The 20,828-nt window shown below is 39.7% G+C and overlaps 1 protein-coding gene across 2 annotated transcripts; it reads right to left on the bottom strand.

The window, feature by feature from the left end:
• Nucleotides 1-429: 429 nt before the first annotated feature.
• On the bottom strand, nt 430-18,713 carry TMEM273 (transmembrane protein 273). 2 transcript variants are annotated; one of them, XM_042863108.1, is made up of 7 exons: nt 18,609-18,713; nt 14,030-14,077; nt 13,250-13,360; nt 11,951-11,975; nt 9,189-9,251; nt 1,291-1,317; nt 430-915 (listed from the first exon to the last, which is right to left on the bottom strand). In XM_042863108.1, the coding sequence occupies exons 1-7, from the start codon at nt 18,661-18,663 to the stop codon at nt 870-872; spliced, it is 375 nt and encodes a 124-aa protein (XP_042719042.1). In that variant the 5' UTR covers nt 18,664-18,713; the 3' UTR covers nt 430-869. The 2 variants fall into 2 exon arrangements, with proteins under 2 accessions (XP_042719042.1, XP_042719043.1); XM_042863109.1 differs by lacking the exon at nt 9,189-9,251.
• Between the last annotated feature and the right edge of the window lie 2,115 nt (nt 18,714-20,828).

Here is a 20,828-nt window from a genome sequence, read left to right on the forward strand (position 1 = left end):
GAAGGCTGTACCTAGAATCAGGTAATGCAGAGCTGATGGAAACAAATTGAACAGAATATACAAGGCTAGAACAAGAATGAAGGGGGTGGGAGACTGAAACTATTCAGTAATTCAGAGTGAATTTGGTGCACTGTTTTATACTGAAAAAAATGAAGATGAGTGGATTTTGGAAGTGGTAGATTGGCTTGTTTGTAGAAAGTTGAAATGGAACATTTCATTTCAAATGTGTAGAAAGTTTTTATTTTGGGTATACAACAATATCTCAATTTCAATTTTCTAAAATCAAAACATGAAAAACACTTGTTTGTAATTGACCACAATTCATTTAAAATAGCTGTAATTAACATTATCATCTAAAGTTAAACAAAAGATATTGATCCTAAAGTTAAAAAATATAACTTTAGTTGATGTGAATGAAATGTTTTCAAATTAACACACATCATTTTTCCCATCTTACTTCAACCTCAAATGAATGAGTTTTAAGATAATTCAACCTCATTTGAAATATGAGCACAATTGTGAATTCTGCAGATGAAATGTATTGCTAGCTTTTCGTTTACCCTGGATTTAATTGATTTTAGAAATCAATCATACACTTTTCACAGACTAAACAGGATCTGTTAATGAGCAGAGTTCATCTTGCTTATTTTCCTCCTACATTTCCTTCTTGTGCATGCTGTTGGGGATTATGGGCTTTGTGATGCAGGTGATGGGAGTTAGCATGCACTGTAAGCTCTTCCTGTAACCAATCAATCAATTGGTCTTTCAATTAAAGAACAAAGAAAGGAATTACTACTAGTGAGATTCCTGTTCATGGGCAAGAGATATCCATTGATTCTCAGACCGGGTAACTGTTAATAGGAGAAGGATTATTGCTTATTTGTACTTTGCTGTTCTGGTGTGTTGGTGTCATCTCTGAAAAAAAAAGAAAAGACAGCATTACAGGTTAATGCTAACTTTCTGGTGTTGGTTTATCTAAAAATGATCCATAGCATCATTATAAAAACTGAAGTGAGTGCAGAGAAAAATTACAGGATTTCTACAGAATTATTATTATTGGGGTTGTAATTGCATTCATGAAGTCCTTCCCCCTTGCAGCACAGTCGAGCCATAATGTAGGTAGCCTGCACTATGCCTTATGTTGGGGAATCCCAGTTGTGCATCTGGGATGCAAGAGAATGAGGCAGCTGTATGGCTTGTCACAGCCCACACAGAGTAGACCTGAACTCTCTGGGTGTCAGTAGGAACCAGGCAGATTGTTCCCAGCCCCACATGCACACAGAAACACACCTGTTCTGGCTTGATCCCATATTTGACCTGCAAAGAAAAGCAAGTGAAATATTAATAGCAGCTTTCAGTGCATTCTTCAAAACAAATATGGAAAATATCATCATGTCTGCAGCTAGTGAAATGCAGGAACTTTTCCTCCTTTCTCTTTCTTTCATTGCTCTTAGTGTTTTATTCAGCTTTACTCCATCTAGTGTCAGTGCTTGGAAGTAAGATTTCATCGTGCCTTGCAGCCCTCAGCTGTTAAATGTTCTTAGATCTTGTGACTCGGTGGCAAATGGCATTTGGTCCTCCTCCTTCAATACTACGTAAGTATTTTCTGATGATTTTGCTGAAGAAATACCTTGCAGGACATCAGGCAACCAGGGATGGATTTCTTGTAACATGCCTCAAACTTTTTCCTCCTCTGAGAAAAGTTTTATCACATTGTTCTTTTTGAAAGTTGTGCTGAAATTGTCTGTTAATGTGAAATTTGCTGTGCCAACCATTTGTGTCAGTAAGAAACAGCTAAGAGCTGATCTGCAATCTTCTAGCTTGAACTTGGCATAAAGTCTACAGGAGAGCATACAGAGCTCTCAGGTTCCTGGAGCTTGTCTCTTTTGCCTTCACCAGGCTACTCTGCAGACAAAGTAATTCCAAGTAGAGACACCGCTCTGCTGTGGTTTGGGGTACTACAATTAAATACCAGCTCTTTTCAAAGAGGAGAGAGACCTGAGAACACCATCAGGGACCAGATGTCTGCGGTGCTTATGAACTTGTCAAAATTTCTTCACACACACGTAAAAAGACACAAAATTAAGCATATAAATTAAGTCACACAAATTTCTGCCTGTCTGCAACTGTAGTCATTAAAATAATAGTAATAATTCCGCTTTTATTCTGGCCACGGCAGCTGATTAATGCAGAATGAGGCCAGTGCAAAGTGATCCGAGCTAACTGGAGTGAATCAGCAGTGGGTTAGGTTTAGGGATGCTCACCTGATCCCATTCCCTGCCTGTGTTTGGGGGGAGGTGGCAGGGAGCTGCTGGGACAGACACTGTCTTCCAGCCCTGTTCTGAAGAGATTGGCAGCCCCGTCCTAAATAATTTGAATTCTCTGCATTTGGGAGCAGCAGAGAAGACTGCTTGGGAGGCTGATGCTCTTTGAGCTGTGCTGTGTACTTGGTAAGTTTCTTACAGAGAATGGCTTTCTTGCTGTTACTCTCAGGCTTCTTTCCCACAAGTGGCAGTGCAAGCTGGCACACAAAAGGTGGTCCAGCCTTCCTAAGCACACTGGCTTTAGAATTCCATCACTTCCTTTGTGCTGGCCATCCTTGAGCAGCCTGTTCTCACTAAAAGTGGTTGTTGCTATGCCATGCAGATTTGCAGCAGGTCTGATTCTCTGGGCAGAGCACACAGATGTTTTGGGAGGGAGGGGGGAGCAGGACAGGATTTCTTTGAGATGGGACCATCCTTTGGGAACAGCTCACACTCGTACTGTGCTCTCCTCCAGAGAGCAGTGGAAGCTCACTCCCAGGTCACAAGGACTCAAAAGGCAGTACTGTTAACTAAAGGATAGTTGCTCCTGGCTCCACCACCTCTTCTGTACCAGTAAATCAAACTAGGGAGTGGGTCAGGTGTTGTGATTTAATGCACTGAAAATACCCTAGTTACTTTTCAGCTAGTGGTTTTCTGTCTTTTTCTATTTACAAGTTCATATTCGCTTTCTGTTGATGTGTAGGCATCGTGAATGGTATTTAAGCCAAATTTAAACACATGTGAAAAGTCTTAAGGCCCTATAAACCCCTCAGAAATAGCCTACAGAACCCCCAGGCACTTGCAGCCTGCAAGGCAGAAGTCAGAATTTCATTTTGTGACACTTGCTCTTTTTTTCAGCTCTCAGACACCAGGCTGAAAAGCTGTGATACCCTGTGAGGCCCCGTACAAAATGCATATGAAGTATTGAGGTGAGTGCATGCAGTGATAGAAGACAGACTTGGCATGGGTGCTGGGTAGGTTTTTTCTGGGAGCAGGAGCCCTCTGCCCTGCAGCCAGGGCAGGAGTTAACGCACCCCAGGTGGGTGTTGATAGCAGCACAGAGGGTGATCTTCCACCTGTGAACTTGTATCTAGGTTTGCATCAGCTCCAGGGAAAGGCAGGATTCTTTAGTGCTGGAGTCAGGGCACCAGTGGGTTTGCCAGCAAAGACCACGATGGCTGTGGAAGGAATTGCCTCCGACAGGTGTCTGAATATTACCAGGAAAGCATTCTCCTGACTCAGCAGTTTTGGGACTAGCTCTTACAATCAAATGATTTAGAGCTATTCAGGACTAGCCCAAACAGTTGTGCAGAGGAGGAGGAAGGAATAAGGATTCCTGTCTGTTTGGCAGCTGTAGAAAGGTCAACTGCAAATGCAGCCCCCAGATCTGATGAGAGCACAGGCATCTTGGGGCAGATGCTCTCCTAGAGAATGTGGAAAGTAGCCAGGAAGAGGAAAAAATAGCCAGAAGTGTGGCTTTGCCCATCAGGCATCCGTGAAGTATCCTGGAATGGGATTTAATGAACCCTAACAGTCTGGGCTGTGTGTATATAATACTGCTTCTGTGTGTATGCATCTGTATATTAAATATTCCCTGATTTCATGAATAGTGCTAAAGTCATTGAGGGCCAGAAACTGCCTACCAATTGCCTTAGGACTGCTTTTTACAGCCTGGTGTTCAGAGCACAGTACAAAGCTCAGTGTCCTTGGTTTTGACGTATGTAATTACAAAGATTAATTTCATTTTATTTAAAGGGTAGCCTGAGCAAAAGTAACTTGCCAAGGTTGTTCAGAAGAGCAACCTTCTGCTAGGCAAGATAGTTACAGAACTAGGTAGAAAAGCCAGTTTATTGCTCCGTTTGTTGCCTTAACAGAGAATGGGTATTTAAAATTTGTTTCTGCAATTATGTATTTGCAAGAGGTTGAGACAGCCATTTTTGCTAGGATTACTTGCCCTTCTTTTTTAATATAGTTACACAAATACGCAAGAATTTGTTTAGACCACCTTTGCCTGTTTCTATGTGTGTTTACTGGCAATCGCGTGCATGACTACAGTTTTGGGTAGCTTTTAAACATTTTTCATTAACCTCAGTTCCCAGAGTTCATTCTGAGAACACCTGTTTGTTTTTTTTTTTTTCCAAAGAATTACTGGAATGAATGCGACCTTCAGTCTATCCTTAACACTGAGCAAAGAATCAGACCTGATCCAGTATATTTTGGCTGGGCTCATCTTGTGCAGGTTTGTACTGGTCCTTAGCGAAGTGTCAAAGCACTCCCACTGCCAGAGTGGACAGTAACTCTCCAAGTTGTCTTCCACTCACATTCCCGCAATAGTTGTTCACTGCTGATATTTTTTCATGGTGACAGTGCAAAGGGAAGCTTTGCCATCTAAGCAGACCACAAAGGATCGTTTTTGATTGATTCGGTAAAGTAGATGCCTTCTTTGCAAATCTCATTTAGGTTATGGAGGCTATGTCTTTGTTTTTCCTTATTTGTAAACCTCTAATGATTGATGAAAACCCCATTGGCATGATGACTGTGCTGTCTGGAGAATGCATTAGTTGGGAGAATTTGAGAAAGTCTTCTGGAGAAAGTATGAGTGGTGAAAGAATAGCTCAAAGTATATATAGCTGAGGAACGGTAAGAGAGAGCTTTCTGATCTTTGATCCTAAAGGTGTCAGAGATTCTATTGAATGACCCAGACCCAAGGAAAAACACTGGCCATCATAGTTTAAAAAGAGAGTAAAAGAGGCTTGTTTTAGGAAAGCAAGCACAGATGCCGGTGCCTCAGTGATGCTAGGGATGTTGGGTTTGCCTGGATGACTGGGAATTTAAAGAGAACAGAGATGCAAGTTACAGCTAATTCTTTTCCCTTTGATGCCTCAATTCTCATACAAGATGCTCCATGAATGTGTATGAGAAAGCTTCTTTGAAGTGATGATAACTTCTGTAGGAAGAACAATAGCACTGAATGGCAGCATCCTCACAGATGTCTGAACAAATCCTGAACGGGGCCATGGCTTGAATGAAACAGTGAAAATGGACAAGCCTTATACCAGATATCTCCAAGCTGAAAAGTGAAACACCTTACTTCTGGGAAGTATGTCCTCTTAACATCAGATTAGTTCAAAGAAAACATCCATCTCCAAGGCTGACATATTTCCATATGAGGAAATTGCTGCACGGAAAAGTAATTAAAATTCACAAAAATTGCTCTATTGTGGTTTAAATAGCAGTCCCTGCTTCCTCCTGTCTTCATTTAAAAATTTGCTGTGGAGAAGACAGTTTAGTTACTCTGATTGGTAACTATAAAATAGAATTCCTTTGCAGATGTATTTTTGGCATCTTGCTATTTCAAGAACTTTTTCCTGTGAACTTGCCTATAGTACAGCAGCAGTATGTGTTTGCATCTTAAGCAGATATGATTTCAATGGATAGTAGAGTGGCTGAGAGGCTGGACATATAGTGTTACGTGTGGATAACTGATCCAGGGGTTGAGCCATTGCAAAGCATTTCAGGGCGCAGAGTCCTGAACAGCCCGCATTCTGGATCTTAATTCTTTTTCCCCATGCACCACCTTTCCCCATGACACATTTAAATAAGGGCAAAACCTCTTCTTTTTAAATGCATCTTCACTTAAAGATTTTGATTTGTGAATTTTCTGAAGGATTCCTCCTTGAGACTTTCTCAAGTACCCTAGCATTAAAATAAGGTCACCAGTTAAGTTTTTGAGCTCAGACTTCAGCTAATAGTATCAGTGGTGTGACTTATGTCTACTTGATTGCTTCCTGCAGTTCATGGTATTATAGACCAGTCTGGACTACTTAGATCAAAAGCAAACTTAAGAACTGTTCTCCACTTGAAAATATGATGTTTTTCTTTCTTTGTGGCTCTAAACCCGATGGGAAGCACTGAAACTTAGATCAGCTATTGTTAATGTTCATTATTTCTGCCTGTCTGTGCAGCTGAATACAAGCCCAAATGTAATAAAACAGGAAAAAGGTTCTTAACCTAAATTTATAGGCTGAGACAGTTTCTATAACCTATGGAGCTTCTGGAAGAAACTGCAGCTCAACATTCAAACTTGTGCTTCATTGTCCAAAACATGTCTTTGCAGTGCCATCTATCTCTGGTGTTTATCTTTTCCAAATGGATGATTTCCCCTTCTGTTTAATCCATAGCAGTATTTTTAGAGTTGAACAACATAGAGAATGGAGGCTTTCAAGATGCAATGATTGTTTCTCCACGGTTTTAGAGAGGGAGATTAGATGTAAGCAATGAGCCATGACTTCAAACCCTGTCTCAGCCTCAAAGGTTATCATTTCGTGGGGGCTTTGAGAATTTGCTCAGCTGCAGGCCCTTCGCAGATTGCCGGTAGCCTAGACAGTAACACGCTATTTCTACAAAACACTTCTTGTACTCTGCAATTGTAATTTTCCTCTGTTCAATGGGGATGTTCAGTGCAAGAGACCATCCCTGCAGGCTCCTTTTATGCAGTGAAACTGGGTAGGCTGAAACTAAATGTGGCTAAAATTAAACCTTGCCTCCCAGAGGAACACCTTTGAGCTGGAGATGCAACTGTGTCCTGCATTTCTGGGCTGTAGTGAGCCATTATGTGCATGGAGAATACACAGTGCCATCATGTGCCGCTCTGTGTGATTTGTTGCTGGTAAAGGACATCTTTTGCCTGTTTCATGAGGGTGTAGGAAGAAAGGAGAACTGTTTTTCATGGAGCTGCTTCTAATTATAGTCTTTAAGTATCTTACTGCCTTGAAATTGCTTATTGACCTTACTATTATTTATGAAAATCTGACATGACCAGGAAGGTGCATCACTCATGCTTGGAGTGCACAGATTTTGTGTGGTCAGAATGAGGAAAGAGGGTTTTTCCTTTCAATGGGCATGGTCTGCTACAACCCACTGGAAAAATTCCACCAGCTGAGAATAGTGCAAGGATGACAGTATTTAGCTGAGTTGTTTTTCCCTTCAAAAAAGAGATTTAAAACATATATTTAGTTTAATTCCAAGCCCTCTGAATTTTGTCTAAAGAATCCTCTGACATGCATACCATGTATTTCACAAGAAAAGTCCAGCAATGGAAAGAAATGGAAGAAATCAAGTGTAAACTCAAGAGAACATCTAGATGCTTGTTTGGGTAGCAAAAGAAAATCGCCGATCTGCTTGGCACTTTGTGTGTGCAGCTCTGAAGCTCCTCCTTCACATATCAGAATGACCTGTGCATTGCATTTAAAACCTGATCTTATGCTGAGTGATTTACGCAGGAGCCTGTAGAAGCCACGAAGCTGCATGATGAGTTTTGATATACATTGCTGCTAAGAATGTGTTGAGGCAACAGATTATTTTAGCTATTTCAGCAGGATCAAATGTGTGCCTTTCCATTTTACTCCATGTCCTCTGTCTCTCCATCCTTCTCCTTGTCTCTGTACGCCTCTTTCTTTGTCTCCTGTCAGAATAAATCTGGCTGCCATACACTGTAGTTAACTCAAAATATTGCTAGCATTAAATGTGCCCAGACATTTTTATTAATACATTAAACTTGCATGAAATTTTAGGCATTATAATTTACTAAGCTTACACCAAGATGATATTTGAAACTGACATGAGCTATTAATTAAAAAAAAAGGACATTAAATAATTGTCAGTTGACATCTAAATTACTGTTTTGTTAGTTGACAGCAGCTTGCCTCAAGGCTCTTTCTCTTCTCAGGTGTTAGTAAATATTCCATTGTGTTTAAGGGCACCCCATTGTGAACTGATTGTTTAAGCCATGTGTTATATGCCTGACTTATTACAGAGGTAAACACTGTGAGTTATTTCACGGTGAACTGGTATCATATAGAGCTAGAAATACTTCTGTTGTAATGGCTTGGGAAAACAGTGAAAGTGACACGTGGGAATGCTGTCTGACTTTGGTGAAAACATGACCTTGTAGTGTTTTCTCTTAGGTTAGGTTCCACGGCTCTAAAATGAAAGGGGATTATCTGCATTCCTTTGTCTGTTCTAAGTTTGATGACCATGATGACACTGCTCTGGATGACATCCACCTAAGTTTATGACAGTCATTGGGATGGCTTGAGGCACTTATGGGTACAATATGTGAAATTTGAAACAAAATTTTAGCAAGTGTGGTGTCAGTTGGATTGAGGTGGTGGTTTTTTGTTTTACTTTTCCCTGAGCAATCATCAGTGGTCAAGTAGAAAATTGTCTGCAGATGATATATACCAGTTTTCCTCTCCAGTCCTAAAGGAGTGATACACTGATTATCACTTAGAATGCCTGTATGATTGATTGGAATAAACTTAGGAGGTAGTAATTTGTAGTAGAGGAGTTTTCTTTATCAAAAGGGTTTTCCAGAATGAGCCACTGGCCTAGAAATGCCATGAATTAGAGTCCTCAGAGTATTGAAGCAAGTAGTGAAAATTAGGTTACATCTGATTATCATGTCTCCATTGACCTGAGTAAATGGAGAGTTATCCCTTTGACCTATAGGAAAAAATGAATCTAATAAAATGAGCATATAGCTTGGTTACTCTTGTGGAAATTCACAGTACTTATAATACTGTAGTGTTTACAATGTAAGTATTCAAGGTAAATAATATTTGTGGACTGTTGACTGGATGATCTTGGAAGTCTCTTCAAGCTTTGGTGATTATGATATTTAAGTGTGGCTTTCAAGAAAGTGATGGTTTCTGGTCCAGTGTCCTGAGGAGTTGCAGTGTTCATGTGTTATGAGGTTTTTTGTTTGTTTGCTTTTTTTTTTTTTTCCAAGTTGTTAGGAACAGCTCCTTCCCATACATTTTATTTTTAGACATACAAATGTCCTCAAACACTTAAATGATGAATGTTAAAATCTAAAACATATACCACCATTTGTTGAGTCCTACAAAGAAGAGATGCCAGTATGAATAAGAGTCCTGTGGAAAGGTCCTGTAAAGGGTAGGAGAAAAGATGAAATAGAACATTGGATTTTGTATGCTGCATTTCCCTTTGATTTTTCTGTGACTAGATAGTTTATATTGAAGAATGATAGTGCAAGAACAAGTTTTTGCTGAGATGTGGAATAGCATAGATTTGTTTATAAAACAAACTATGTTATATACTTCCTAGCTAAAAAGTGGTGTTATCTCAAGAATATCTGTATTTCACAGGTAATACTGTTGTTTTCTCACTAATATCCTCATAAGCTCCTTAGAGCCTAATGTACATGTTTGCATCACCTGCAGCATTGTTTTTATCAGTTGTGCTACTCTATCATTATAGTAGATAAACAAGAACAGATTACATATTTGTTACTCACTGAGGCTTGCATAATATACTAACTCTTACACTTACAAAACAATGGTTTCCTCAAGACCAGTAAAAGTAAATACTGTTTCCTCAGATCAGCTTCTGTTTTATAGAACCCCTTTAAAATCCACTAAGGAGTAGTACATAGGTGCCTCAAAGTGAACAAGAACAAAGGAGTTTATACATTACTCAGTGCTATAATAAAATTAAAAAGTACAACTAAGAAAAGATGGTGGGTTTCCAGTTGTTTTCTACTTAACAGAAAAACATCATCTTTAGCATACATAGTTTTGCCCCTAAATATTCTGGAATTACAGCTTTTCTCACTGGTCAGGGTCAGTGGCTCAAAGGCAGAAAACTTATATGCATTGCATCCTGTTTCCAGCCTGAAGATCAGAATTTTAACATGCAACTGGGAACTTCTACCTTTTAGCAACTGCTTGTAGACTGGGACAAGGAATCATCTGAGAGGCCAGTGTAAGATCATCATTAAGGCTGCTAAATCTTGCTGCCATGACAAAATCAGTCGCTTCCCCTAGGAAGATCAGAGGGAAGGTGTCATGGATGCTCATACTGTCTCTATGGTTTCTGTTTTGCTTTAGTTTTCTTCCTCACCTGCTCTTCCTCATTCACTGCTGTCCATACTGTCCTTAGCTCACCAGAAACAGTGTACTACGTGCTCAATGTTTTGTCTTCTGACTGTACGATAGTCCTAATTTGTTTTGGGTTGATAGGCAGAAATTGTGAGTGCCTTGGAAGAAAATAGATTGAATGCTCTGTGATGTGAAAGGAAACGGGTTTTGTGCCCATTAGCTGGTTTAGGTTGTGAAAGCATCTTCCTTGGAAAACATTATATGCTTCAGGCTGGGGCCTTTTTCTGTCAAGCAAAACACTGAAGTACTTTTCTCAAGGAATGTCCTTGTCTTGATCTTCAACTGAATGTCTGCATATGTTGTATGGCCTCTGTGAGGAATGGCGGTGATGGGGACATGCCTATTAGCCTCATATTCATCTCTTTGAGAGAGGCTAAAAGGCTTTTCTTAGGTCACTGAGAACAGCTGTTGCCTTCACTTTATGAGAATGCTGATTAATTTATGTAATCTCTTTTCTAGTTACTTATAAAGTGTCTTGTAGAAACACAAAACATCATCTACTCCTGCAGATTATTGTGATCCAACAGACAACTTGCAGGCTACGTTTCCCACTGTGTACATCTCTGCCCTATTGAATGACCTCAGATGAGGAGCAGTCATCTCCTAAGCAATCTGGCATTGCCTCTCGTATCATTAGGTGCTCAAAACATATAGTGGACTTGCTGTTTCTGGGTAGGGGGAAAGAAATTAAAGAGTAAAAATGTATCCCTTCCAGAATGATCACTGTATGACTTGATCTGTAAGAAACCTGGGGAAAAGGGAGATCTCAGAACTGGTCCATTCATAGTGACTGGGAAGCTTTGGACAAAGCCATTTGCTTAGATTTGTATATATTTAATCTAAAGCACTTTTGAAAATATCAGTATCATGAAAACAAAAAATACAGAAAAATTCTAACAGTGTGAAAGAAAACCCTTGAAACAAGGCGTTTGGCTTTCATCTAGTAATTCATTTAATGGTTTTGGGGTTGTTTTTTTTGTTGGTTTGTTTTTGATGATGTTGTTTTGGAGGGCTGGTGATTAAAACTTGCAATTGTAATATGTAATACAAAATAAATAGGCAGAATCAAAAGTATTTGAACTATTTACTTTTTAAAAGAAATCTCATCCTACTGAGATGTTTTTTTCCAGTTCTTACATGTCAAACTCCTGTTGAATGGGATTTCCCTTTTCCATGCTGCTCCACTAGATATACTGGTGTATGGTAACTGTTGAGTCACGGCCTGAACCACTGATTGAGCACGTGGGGAAAGGACTGGGTCAGCCCTGAGAGCACAGGTGAAGGCAATTCAGCTGTGTGACCGGAAGAAATGGCTGCACCTCTCTTAGACCCCATTTAAAGGCTGACCGCCACTGGGGAAAGTTCTCTGAGATCCCTCTTTTGTGGAGTTTTCTCTGAGAGCTTAGAGTTTCAGAGACTGGTGAGCACTTTTTCTTTTTCTTTGAAACGCCTTTCCATTTGTGCTAGTCTCTTTGTCATTACACCTCCTGTATTGCCATTCCACTGCACTGATCTTTCTGATCATTACAACTGGGTAGCATGGTCCTCTAGAGACCCGCATATATGTTGTGTTATCTTTTAAATCACAGCTGCAGGGAAATATCATGCATAAAGACAGCAGAGTTAGTTACTACAGTTGGCATATCACACTGCATCTCAGAAGACCCCCAAAGCAATGACTCTTACCTTCTATCCATTTTGCCCTCTGACTCTAAAGAGAGAACAGGAAAATAGGATTAGTTAAAAAGCAAGGAACAGGGTGGTGATAGACCTGTTTAGAAGTAGTGAGGATGCAACCAGAACAAGTGGTGAAGCAGGGAAAACTATCCTGTCTGAGGTAAAACTCTGATACTAGCAGTACCACGTAACATTCCTAAAGCCTTTCTCAGTTCTTCCATCTGGAATCTCTTCTGACAATTTTTCTCAAAATTATTTTTGTTTTTATTTTAGCTATTTTGAGATTGTAGTACATCCTCAGAGTATAATGAGGACCAACTTCAAGGACAGATGCTTGATGAAAATTAGGAGGAACTAGTTTCCCCTTAGGACCATTGCATACTGCCCATAAAGAAGACATCAGCCATTTGTCTTTCAGGAAGTGGCATTACAATATCATTTGTGTCCTCATGGGGTGCCTGGGGAGTCTGTTTGCAAAGATATCCATTAAGAGATCAGCATTTACTGAAAATGGCATTGAATCTATGCTATGATGGAGACCAAAAGGCTAGGCTCAGGGAGCTCAATCTACTTCACTTCATGCTTGATAGTTAAGACAGCTCTGCTCTTCTTTTTACTAAGCAAGAGACTGTATCTGCTGTTGAAGGGCTGGGACATGGTAAACTGCTGAATTAATAGTTATACAGTTTGGGATGCTGGGACATAACTTCTTGTTTGTCGCATGAAGGCTAAAGTGAAGATACAGTCGCAGAACCAAGTTCTAGATATAGTGAACAGATGGGTGGTTCCCAATCCTGTTATGTAGCAGCCTGGCTGCACTGAATTCTTTCCTTGCATTTTTCAGATTGACATCTTTAATAACTTCTTTTATTTTTAAAGTGATGGGAATGTGCTAAGTTTAGGGGAATTCCTTTGTTCTGAAAAATGAGCTACACAGAGCTGGTGCTTTGCATGCACCTTGAGCTGCAAAGTTGATTTTTGAAATCCACTCCTGTCCATCCTACAAATCCAACAGACTCTTACTTACATTGAATAGGTAGAATTTTGTTTTAAAAATTCGTTACCCAGAAAGATATCCAAGCAGTAAGCTGTAGTGAATCGTATTTCTCTAGTTAAGTGGAATAGCTGATTTAGTTACACTGAAAACTTCTGGGTCCCTAGCACTTCCGACATTTTCAAATAGTTCTTCAGAGGAAAATTGGAGTTGCAACAAACATGCAATGCCTAGCAGCAGAGCTCAGATCTGCTGATCCAGAGCACAAGGAAATCTAGAACTCTGAATAAGAAATCAGGAGTAATTTCTCTTACCTCTGAAGACGTGGTCAAGCATTTGTTTTTTGATCATGCAAATTATTACTGCTATAAAAGCAATTGCTAGAAAGGCTCCCAGAGTAACTCCTATAATAAGATATGTGAAATCTGTAAAAATGGAAAACAAATCTGTGAATATGCACCAATAATTAATAAACAGAACTGTGTTTCAGATATGGTAACACAAAGTTGCAAAGTTAAAAAATTTTTGTTTGTTTATTTTTATTGGTTTTCTCTTCTTGAGAAGGGGCTGACAAAGCTGAGCCAGACTGGTTAGCTGAGAATACTAACATACCAGACTGCCTCTGTATAGCATGAAGTTGTGCAAGCCTGTTGGCTAATGGGCTCAATGAAGTTTTATGATAATGAACAAGTTTAGCATTCAGTGTGTCCAGGTCTCAGCTGAGTTTTATAGCTACAACTCTAATTTTTCCCTCAAAATGGATCCCAAAATCCCAACTGCCCTTCACTTTGTATCCCCAGACTCATATTCCTGCCTCCTGACTGCTCTGTATGTGAGTCCTTACTAGGAAGAAGATTTTTTTTTTTTTAAGTGTAAACTGCAAAGCATATCATGATTCGTGTGTGCACCATAGGGATCCACCTTCATCCATCAGGCTGAGGCTATAGTCCCACAGCAAGACTTTACTGTGCTAGGAAAAGTACAAGCACATAAGCAGAGTATGATTTTCTGTACATAAAAAGCATGTGAATTCTTCTAGATATATAACGCAAAAAGGAATGTAGTTTTTCGCTTTCCTGTCCCCATGAACTCACCTATTTCCTCTGTGTTTCCAGAAGCATATACCTTTGCTCTCCAAAAATCTGAAACATAAATATTTTGGCCTGTTAGAACATCAAGAAAAGTGTTCTACATCTACCTGGGTAAAACTGAGAATGGTGTATCAGTCATTCTGCCTTCTTTGGTGGCTGGGCTTTCATTTCTTCTCCAGTAAAATGAATGCTAGAAATAGGATTGCTTTTAAACTTGAAGTATAATCCTCTTCTTCCCAAAGCCATGCAACCAATCATTTTGGTCCCTTTAGAGAGTCCACCTTAAGTCTGCTTTGCAGATGGCTGGAAACCTCTCTTGAGCTGAGCATGGGCTCTGGGAATTCTGACATGATGTCAAAAAATCTGATCTATTGGGTAGCTCTGAACAGATTTATTTTTATTTACTGATCTTAGTCACATTTTTAATCCCAAATTTTCATAAATTATGAACCAAGCTTCAAAGCTATGGAGAGAAGCTTAAAACAAGCTCTTGCATTTTAAACCAAATGTATTTTGGGAGCTGTAATTCTCAGCTGAAAGTATTTTTTTTCCCCCTAAACTGTTCTTCATAATCAAAATGTCTGGAAATTTATTTTATACAGACAGAAACAAAACACTTTTCTCTTCAAAAATCCCATGATGCTTTGAGATGGGAGTTGGGAGGTGTGAGGAATTTGTTTCCGGATCCGACCACAAAGATGTTTGTTTAACCTGACCAAAATTGAAGTTATAAAGAGAAGGAAATTTAAATAAATAAAACTAAGACTACGTTGTTGGTGTAAAAAGCAAAGCTCCTGGGTTTCCAGATTCACAATCAGTCTCTTTTAGTCTCTTTGCTCTTGCCTGTGAATTTATTTCATTATAAATTAAAAATAATTTTTAAAAAGCCACCTTTCTTCTACCTCTCTAATTATTCTTTGTGCTCATATGAAGAATGTTTCAAATTCAAACATAATAAAAGTTATATTGTATTACTTTTATTATCCTAATGGTCATAATACATAGACCTTAATGTATGCTTTCTAATAGAATTAAACCAGTGACAGATTATGTGTTTTATGGCAGAAATAATATTTTACATGGAATATTTTATGTAGGTCAGTTTAATATATTGAGATTTAATTATTAGTTTCCTTCTAAAAAAAGGAGGGAGGGAAATCTCTGAAATCCCATGGGACTGAAGGGGATGTTTTCAGTTCATACTTCCAATATGATTTTAATTAACATCTAATATCATTTACTAGATGCTCCTTAAAAACCTTTCACTTTTGAGGAGTGAGTGTTAGATGGCTGTCTTCTGTTTGCTTTGGTTTTTCCTTAGGTGGAAAGAAATGGATTAATGCAGTCATAGAATCATTAAGACTGGAAAGACCACTGAGATCATCTAGCATAACCATCAACCCATACACATGCATGTCGATGATTGATCTAAGTCCTGCCTTCAGCTCTGATCTCTTGGGGATGGACACAATCCTCAAGGGTGACAGCAATGATTCCCAATGCTCTGCAGCACCCCAGGCCCAGTTCTAGCTTTCTGACTGGCTCTCATCTCTGGGTTCGGACTATCTCCCATCCTTTCAATAGACCCTCTGAACTTGGACAAGATTTGCTTCTGGGTCATAGAACCTTGAAGATGAGTTTGATATCTCTATTGGAGTGACTTCCGGATCATTCTCAAAGGATCTTGAGGCAACTGATGGAGCTTTCTGATCCCTCAAATGTGCCTGACTCATCCATAACATGAAATTTGCACCATAACACAGGTTGATGACTTTGTGGAGAGACACCACTGAGTTTTACTGATACTGTACGGCCAGTTTGCCTGCCTAAATCCAGTCTAATCTGCAGTACTGGATATCTGGGTGGGGAGCAGAATGCCAAGGAGGTAAAACAGCAAGTGACTTGAATTATGTCATGGTACCTTAATAGGACATTCTACGTGTAATTCTATCAATATCTGCAATGGCATGATTTTCTCTACGATGATCTGTACTGGATAGTTAGAAGGTGGAATTGATTCTTGTCAAGGGGACAGTGGAAGTCTTCTGATAACAAACAAACCCTGTGTGGTTGTTTGGAGATACCAACTGGGGAAGTGGCTGCACTAGTTCCAATAGGCCTGGAATTTATCGAAATATAACTGTGTTTAAAGACTGGATTTATAAAAACATGTATGCCAACAGATGGCAATGCCATCTGGTTGTTCTATGATACTGATTGTGTTGATGTTGCATATTGTGTTTGAACCAGGAGCCATGATTTTATTTACTACCCTGGAGGTAAAACAGCAAGCAGGTGATGAATCCATATATATATATATGTATATATATATATATATATATATATATATATATTTGCACCATATATATATATAAAAATTCCCCAGACTGCGAGGGGACCTGAATCTCCTGTAACCTGCCATAATAAAAACATGCACCTTGTCTCCCTTGATGCACAGCTCCTTCCTCACTCCCTTCTATTGCCTCCTGTTTCCATGTGATTTTCTTCCTCCTCCCTCTCAGATTTCTCCTTTTCATTGGATCAGGTAGTGGTTGGCCTTGTGGCACTGAAGTAGCCAGGGGTTCAGCATCTGCCTCCTTTTGGGGGGAGCAAAGGGGGAAGGAAGAAAATAACTGGGAAGCTGAGAGGTAATGTGGAATAAAAGGTCTCACTGTGTATCTGAGCAACTCCATAGTCAAAAAGGAATGACTTCAACAAAGAAGTTATTACTGGCAATGACTCCACTGAAAACAATTCCTGAAAACCATTTGTAGTGGAAATGCTGAGTCATGGCTTGAAGCAGTGATTGAGCACCTGGTGGGAAGGCAGGGCCAACCCAGGTGAACTCAGGTGCATGCAAAGCTCCTGATTGACCAGAAGAGGTAAAGCCAGGATATACCCTTTCCTAGACCTCATTTAAGTGTTGGCAGTGGAGGCAAGGGTATCTTGGTGGAGATTCCTGCATACCTGAGGCGTTTTGAAGGTAAGCAGTTTTTTTCCCTTTATTTCTGTGCTAACGACTACTATATCTGAGTGAATCCTCTCTTGCTGCAGCCTAGGACTTTGCTACTCTGCTGTCATTTCTGTGTTTTCCATCATGTTACAGCATTATTTAATAATAATAATAATAATAATAATAATATTTGGCTGGTGTTTGATGCAGCAAAATTCTAAGCTAAATATAAATTCTGTAAGGTAGGCATTGTTCACATCTGTGTAAATGGTTTCCTTCCTCTGTCCTTTTCCACAGAAGACAAATGTCCCTCCTACAAGGAAGCAGGAACTCCTCTAGTCCTTGCCAGGCTCCTCTCTATCCAAGGCCCACAGATATGGTATTGTCTGCACCCTTCTGTGTAATGTTTGGAGGCATGTCAATGCATTTTCCTTGTATCTATTGCAGAGTAGCTTTTGCATGTCTTGCTGTTCTTAGGTCTACATCTCCTTGCTCCAGGGAAATGTTGCCGTATTAATGGGACTTGCACCATTTGTTTGCTGAGCAATAGCTAGTCAGTAATAGGGAGCATTTGCTGCTGACATTCTCTTCACATCTATAAGCACAGCTGGTTAACCATGTCCTTTGTGGCAAACAGCCTCATTCCTCTGGGTTCTTGGGAGCATCCATAGGAAGGCGCAGAGAACGTCAAAAGCCAACAAAGTGGTACTGAGAGTGACAAATTTCTATGCATACTAAGAAAGATGGAATGAGGACAGAGCACTGCTCTAGACCTATGGATAGTATTGCTTGCAGAGGCAGCAGGAGCATGTTTCCAGTGAATGTTAGGGGGAATGTCTGTTCTGCGTGCTTCAGGTGGGGAAAACTATCTGTGGTATTCCCCAAGGACAGGTGATTTTCTGTGAATTTCTGCTTGAAATAGGGTGGCATGGGGTGTCTGTTTGGTGACAATGAGGTTTCGACCACCAGAGGGTGCCTGCCCCCTTACCTAATGTCTTGGAGGTCACAGTAACCCATGTAAGCTTCTGTTGTGGAGTTGCTATCAACTCCTTCCTCTCTGGTAGTCCACCTCAGCTCCAATGTTAACATGAGTTCTGATGATACTTCCTAGCTGTGTGACCCAGTGCTTCCCTACAAAAAATGGAGCTGAGAAACCATGAAGCAAGAGGCAAGTTATGAGGGTGACAAAGCCTTGCATTGGCTTGAAAGCTATAGAAGCATCATCCTGAGTCAGGAGCTTCAACATCCTATGAGAGACACAGAGACCAAAAGTGGTTTGCAGGTAGCATGCATGTGGATCAATTTCTTCCTATGCTCCATTGAACTACTTTCCTGCATTGTGCCAAACAGGATGCTTGGCAGCTTTGCCATCTCATCTGCAAAGGTGCATGCTTTTAACTTCAGGATGTCTTCTGGATGATGCCTTAGTACTCAAGCTAGGAAATCTTGGCTAGAAAGCACAGTAAAATTCTATGCTGTTTCAACATAAGTTCCTTCCCTAAGGATCAGAGTTCTAAATAAATTCTTAAACAGCATACATGCAGTCATATGGGAAATAACCCCACAAAGGTCAGGGGAAAAAAAGCACCTCTCTAAAAGGATGAAAAAGAAATACAATAGACCACTTACGTAAGAGAAGAAGAAACGTCATTAGGACTGGTATCCAGCTTGCTTGTGAGGTCATTATGAAGTTTTGAGAGCAGAGTAATTTCACCCAAGTTTTCTGAATTTAGTTCTTCTGTAGTGAAGAGGGAGACAAAAAAGCCAGGTCACGTGGTGTATAGGGAAGTAACAGTCACATCCTGCGTAGTTAAACTTGCAAACAAGTTCTCATTTTGGTCTTAAGTTCAATATATAAACAGTAATAATAAATAAATATACTCTGGGGAAGATAAACAGAGCAACATTCAGCTGTTTGGCTTCTAAGGGAGTTTTAAATGCTAACATTTATTTTTACAACTTTGATAAAGTTCAACTGAAGTGGATGGGTCTCTGATGAAATCTTCTGTCTAGTGTGGGGCAAGTGGCTTTTCTGCCTTAGAAGGAAAACCTGTTGCCAGCCTATTTATTTTTATGTATTTTAAGTCAACATTTATGCCATTATTCAGGAGAAGAGTACTTGGCTGAACACAGAGTGGAAAAAACTCACCACAACTGCAAATACATTACAAGTGACTCCTAGGAAAAGAAAGCCATCAACGCCACTTCTATTCTGGAAAAATATCCAGACATGGTAGAAACTGAAAAACAGCAACTAACTGGCGAAATTGTAGGGGCTGGAACGGACCTCTAGAAATCATTTAGTTTATTTTTGGACCATGGTGGGGAAAAAAAAAAAACAAAAGCTTTTTTTCTTTGTAGAAATTCACATTTTCAAACACGTTAGCCTGTTGCAAAATCAAATGACAGTAAAACTGTCTAAATATGTAACTAAATATTAACACATTCTGTTAAATGGACTTCCAAAGTCACTTCAGGTCTGTTCCTTAGGGATGAAAGGCACAAAACACTGCCCACTCCCCACCTCGCCCAGCAGTCTCTGGAAGGTCTCCTTATTGCTTTTATTTTTTAATTCTTGATGTGCTTTTCTGCTTTAGGTTCATCTTTTGCTGTCTAGTACCTCATGTAGCTGCTTGTATAATGAAATCAAAATAACTGGAAACAAAACCTGAATGCAGATTTTTTTAAGAGAAATCCTCTTGGATATTTCCTTTTCCTCCTCTTTGTGAGGTAGTGTTTCAGCAGATTCTCGCATCTACAGGCTGAATGAAATATCTTTTTTGCTGAGAAAATTAGAGCTGTAAAGCCCTCCTTCCAGAAGTCTGTTTTTAATGAGGCCATTGTAGGCCATAAGGGATGCTAGTGACTGCATATGTATGGCCACCTTGGCAGAAGAATGAATGCAGATGGGCAGTGTTTAGTTGATCTGGCAAGATATGAGTGAAGAATCTCATTTATGGCTTTCAGGTGTGTATAACCAAGATGTTATAATTGCAATATAATCAAAAGAGTAAGGCAAAGCTGTATAACCAAGATGTTATAATTGCAATATAATCAAAAGAGTAAGGCAAACAAGGATCACAAAAGAGAATAAGTAGAAGAGCTTACCCTTGGGTTGAGCTCACTAGAAGATATCAAAGAGGAGGATCTCCAGAAGAGATCCTTCCCCTGTGGTAGCCAGCTCTTAAATAGGTCCAGGAGGGGTGGAGCCAGGCTCCACCCCTTCCGGCAGCACAGGTGAATTGCCTTCACATGTGCTCCTCTGGCTGACTCAAGGCTCACCTCAGGTGATTAATCAGAGGTTCAGGCCGTGACTCAGCAGTTCCCATACACAGGTGTTTGTGAAAGAATAAGGAAAACACAGCATTAGGTAACAGATATTGCTCTGAAGGCACTAAAAATACATATAAAAGTGACCCATGAACTCTCTAAGGTGACAGTAATTTATGACTCATTTTGCTTTGTGAGGTATAAGTAGAAGTGATTGAATGTGGTACCGATAACCATAGTATTTGCTAATGTTTTGACCCATTGTGAGTGTGTAGATATATGCATATGTGTAATTCATTGCGGTTTTCTTATTGTTCATGGATTTATCTGTGATCAGAGTTGGAAACTCCAAAACCAAACAAAATTCTCTGCAGCACATGAAGGTAAAAGATATCAAGATTCTAGGTAGAAACTCTCAGTGTTTTTGTATGTCATCAGCAAATGATCCCATGTTCTTAAGATCCTGAGAACCTATAATGGAAGCAATAAATAACATAAACATTGACCCTCTTTCTTGCTTGCTTGCTTTTTTCCACTGGCCTAGCTCATTGGTCTCTTACTTCAAAGAATAAACTAAAC

This window comes from Lagopus leucura, unplaced genomic scaffold (assembly GCF_019238085.1).
Source record: "Lagopus leucura isolate 7727_CA_CO unplaced genomic scaffold, USGS_WTPT01 Super-Scaffold_739, whole genome shotgun sequence".
NCBI classification, from domain to species: Eukaryota; Metazoa; Chordata; class Aves; order Galliformes; family Phasianidae; genus Lagopus; species Lagopus leucura.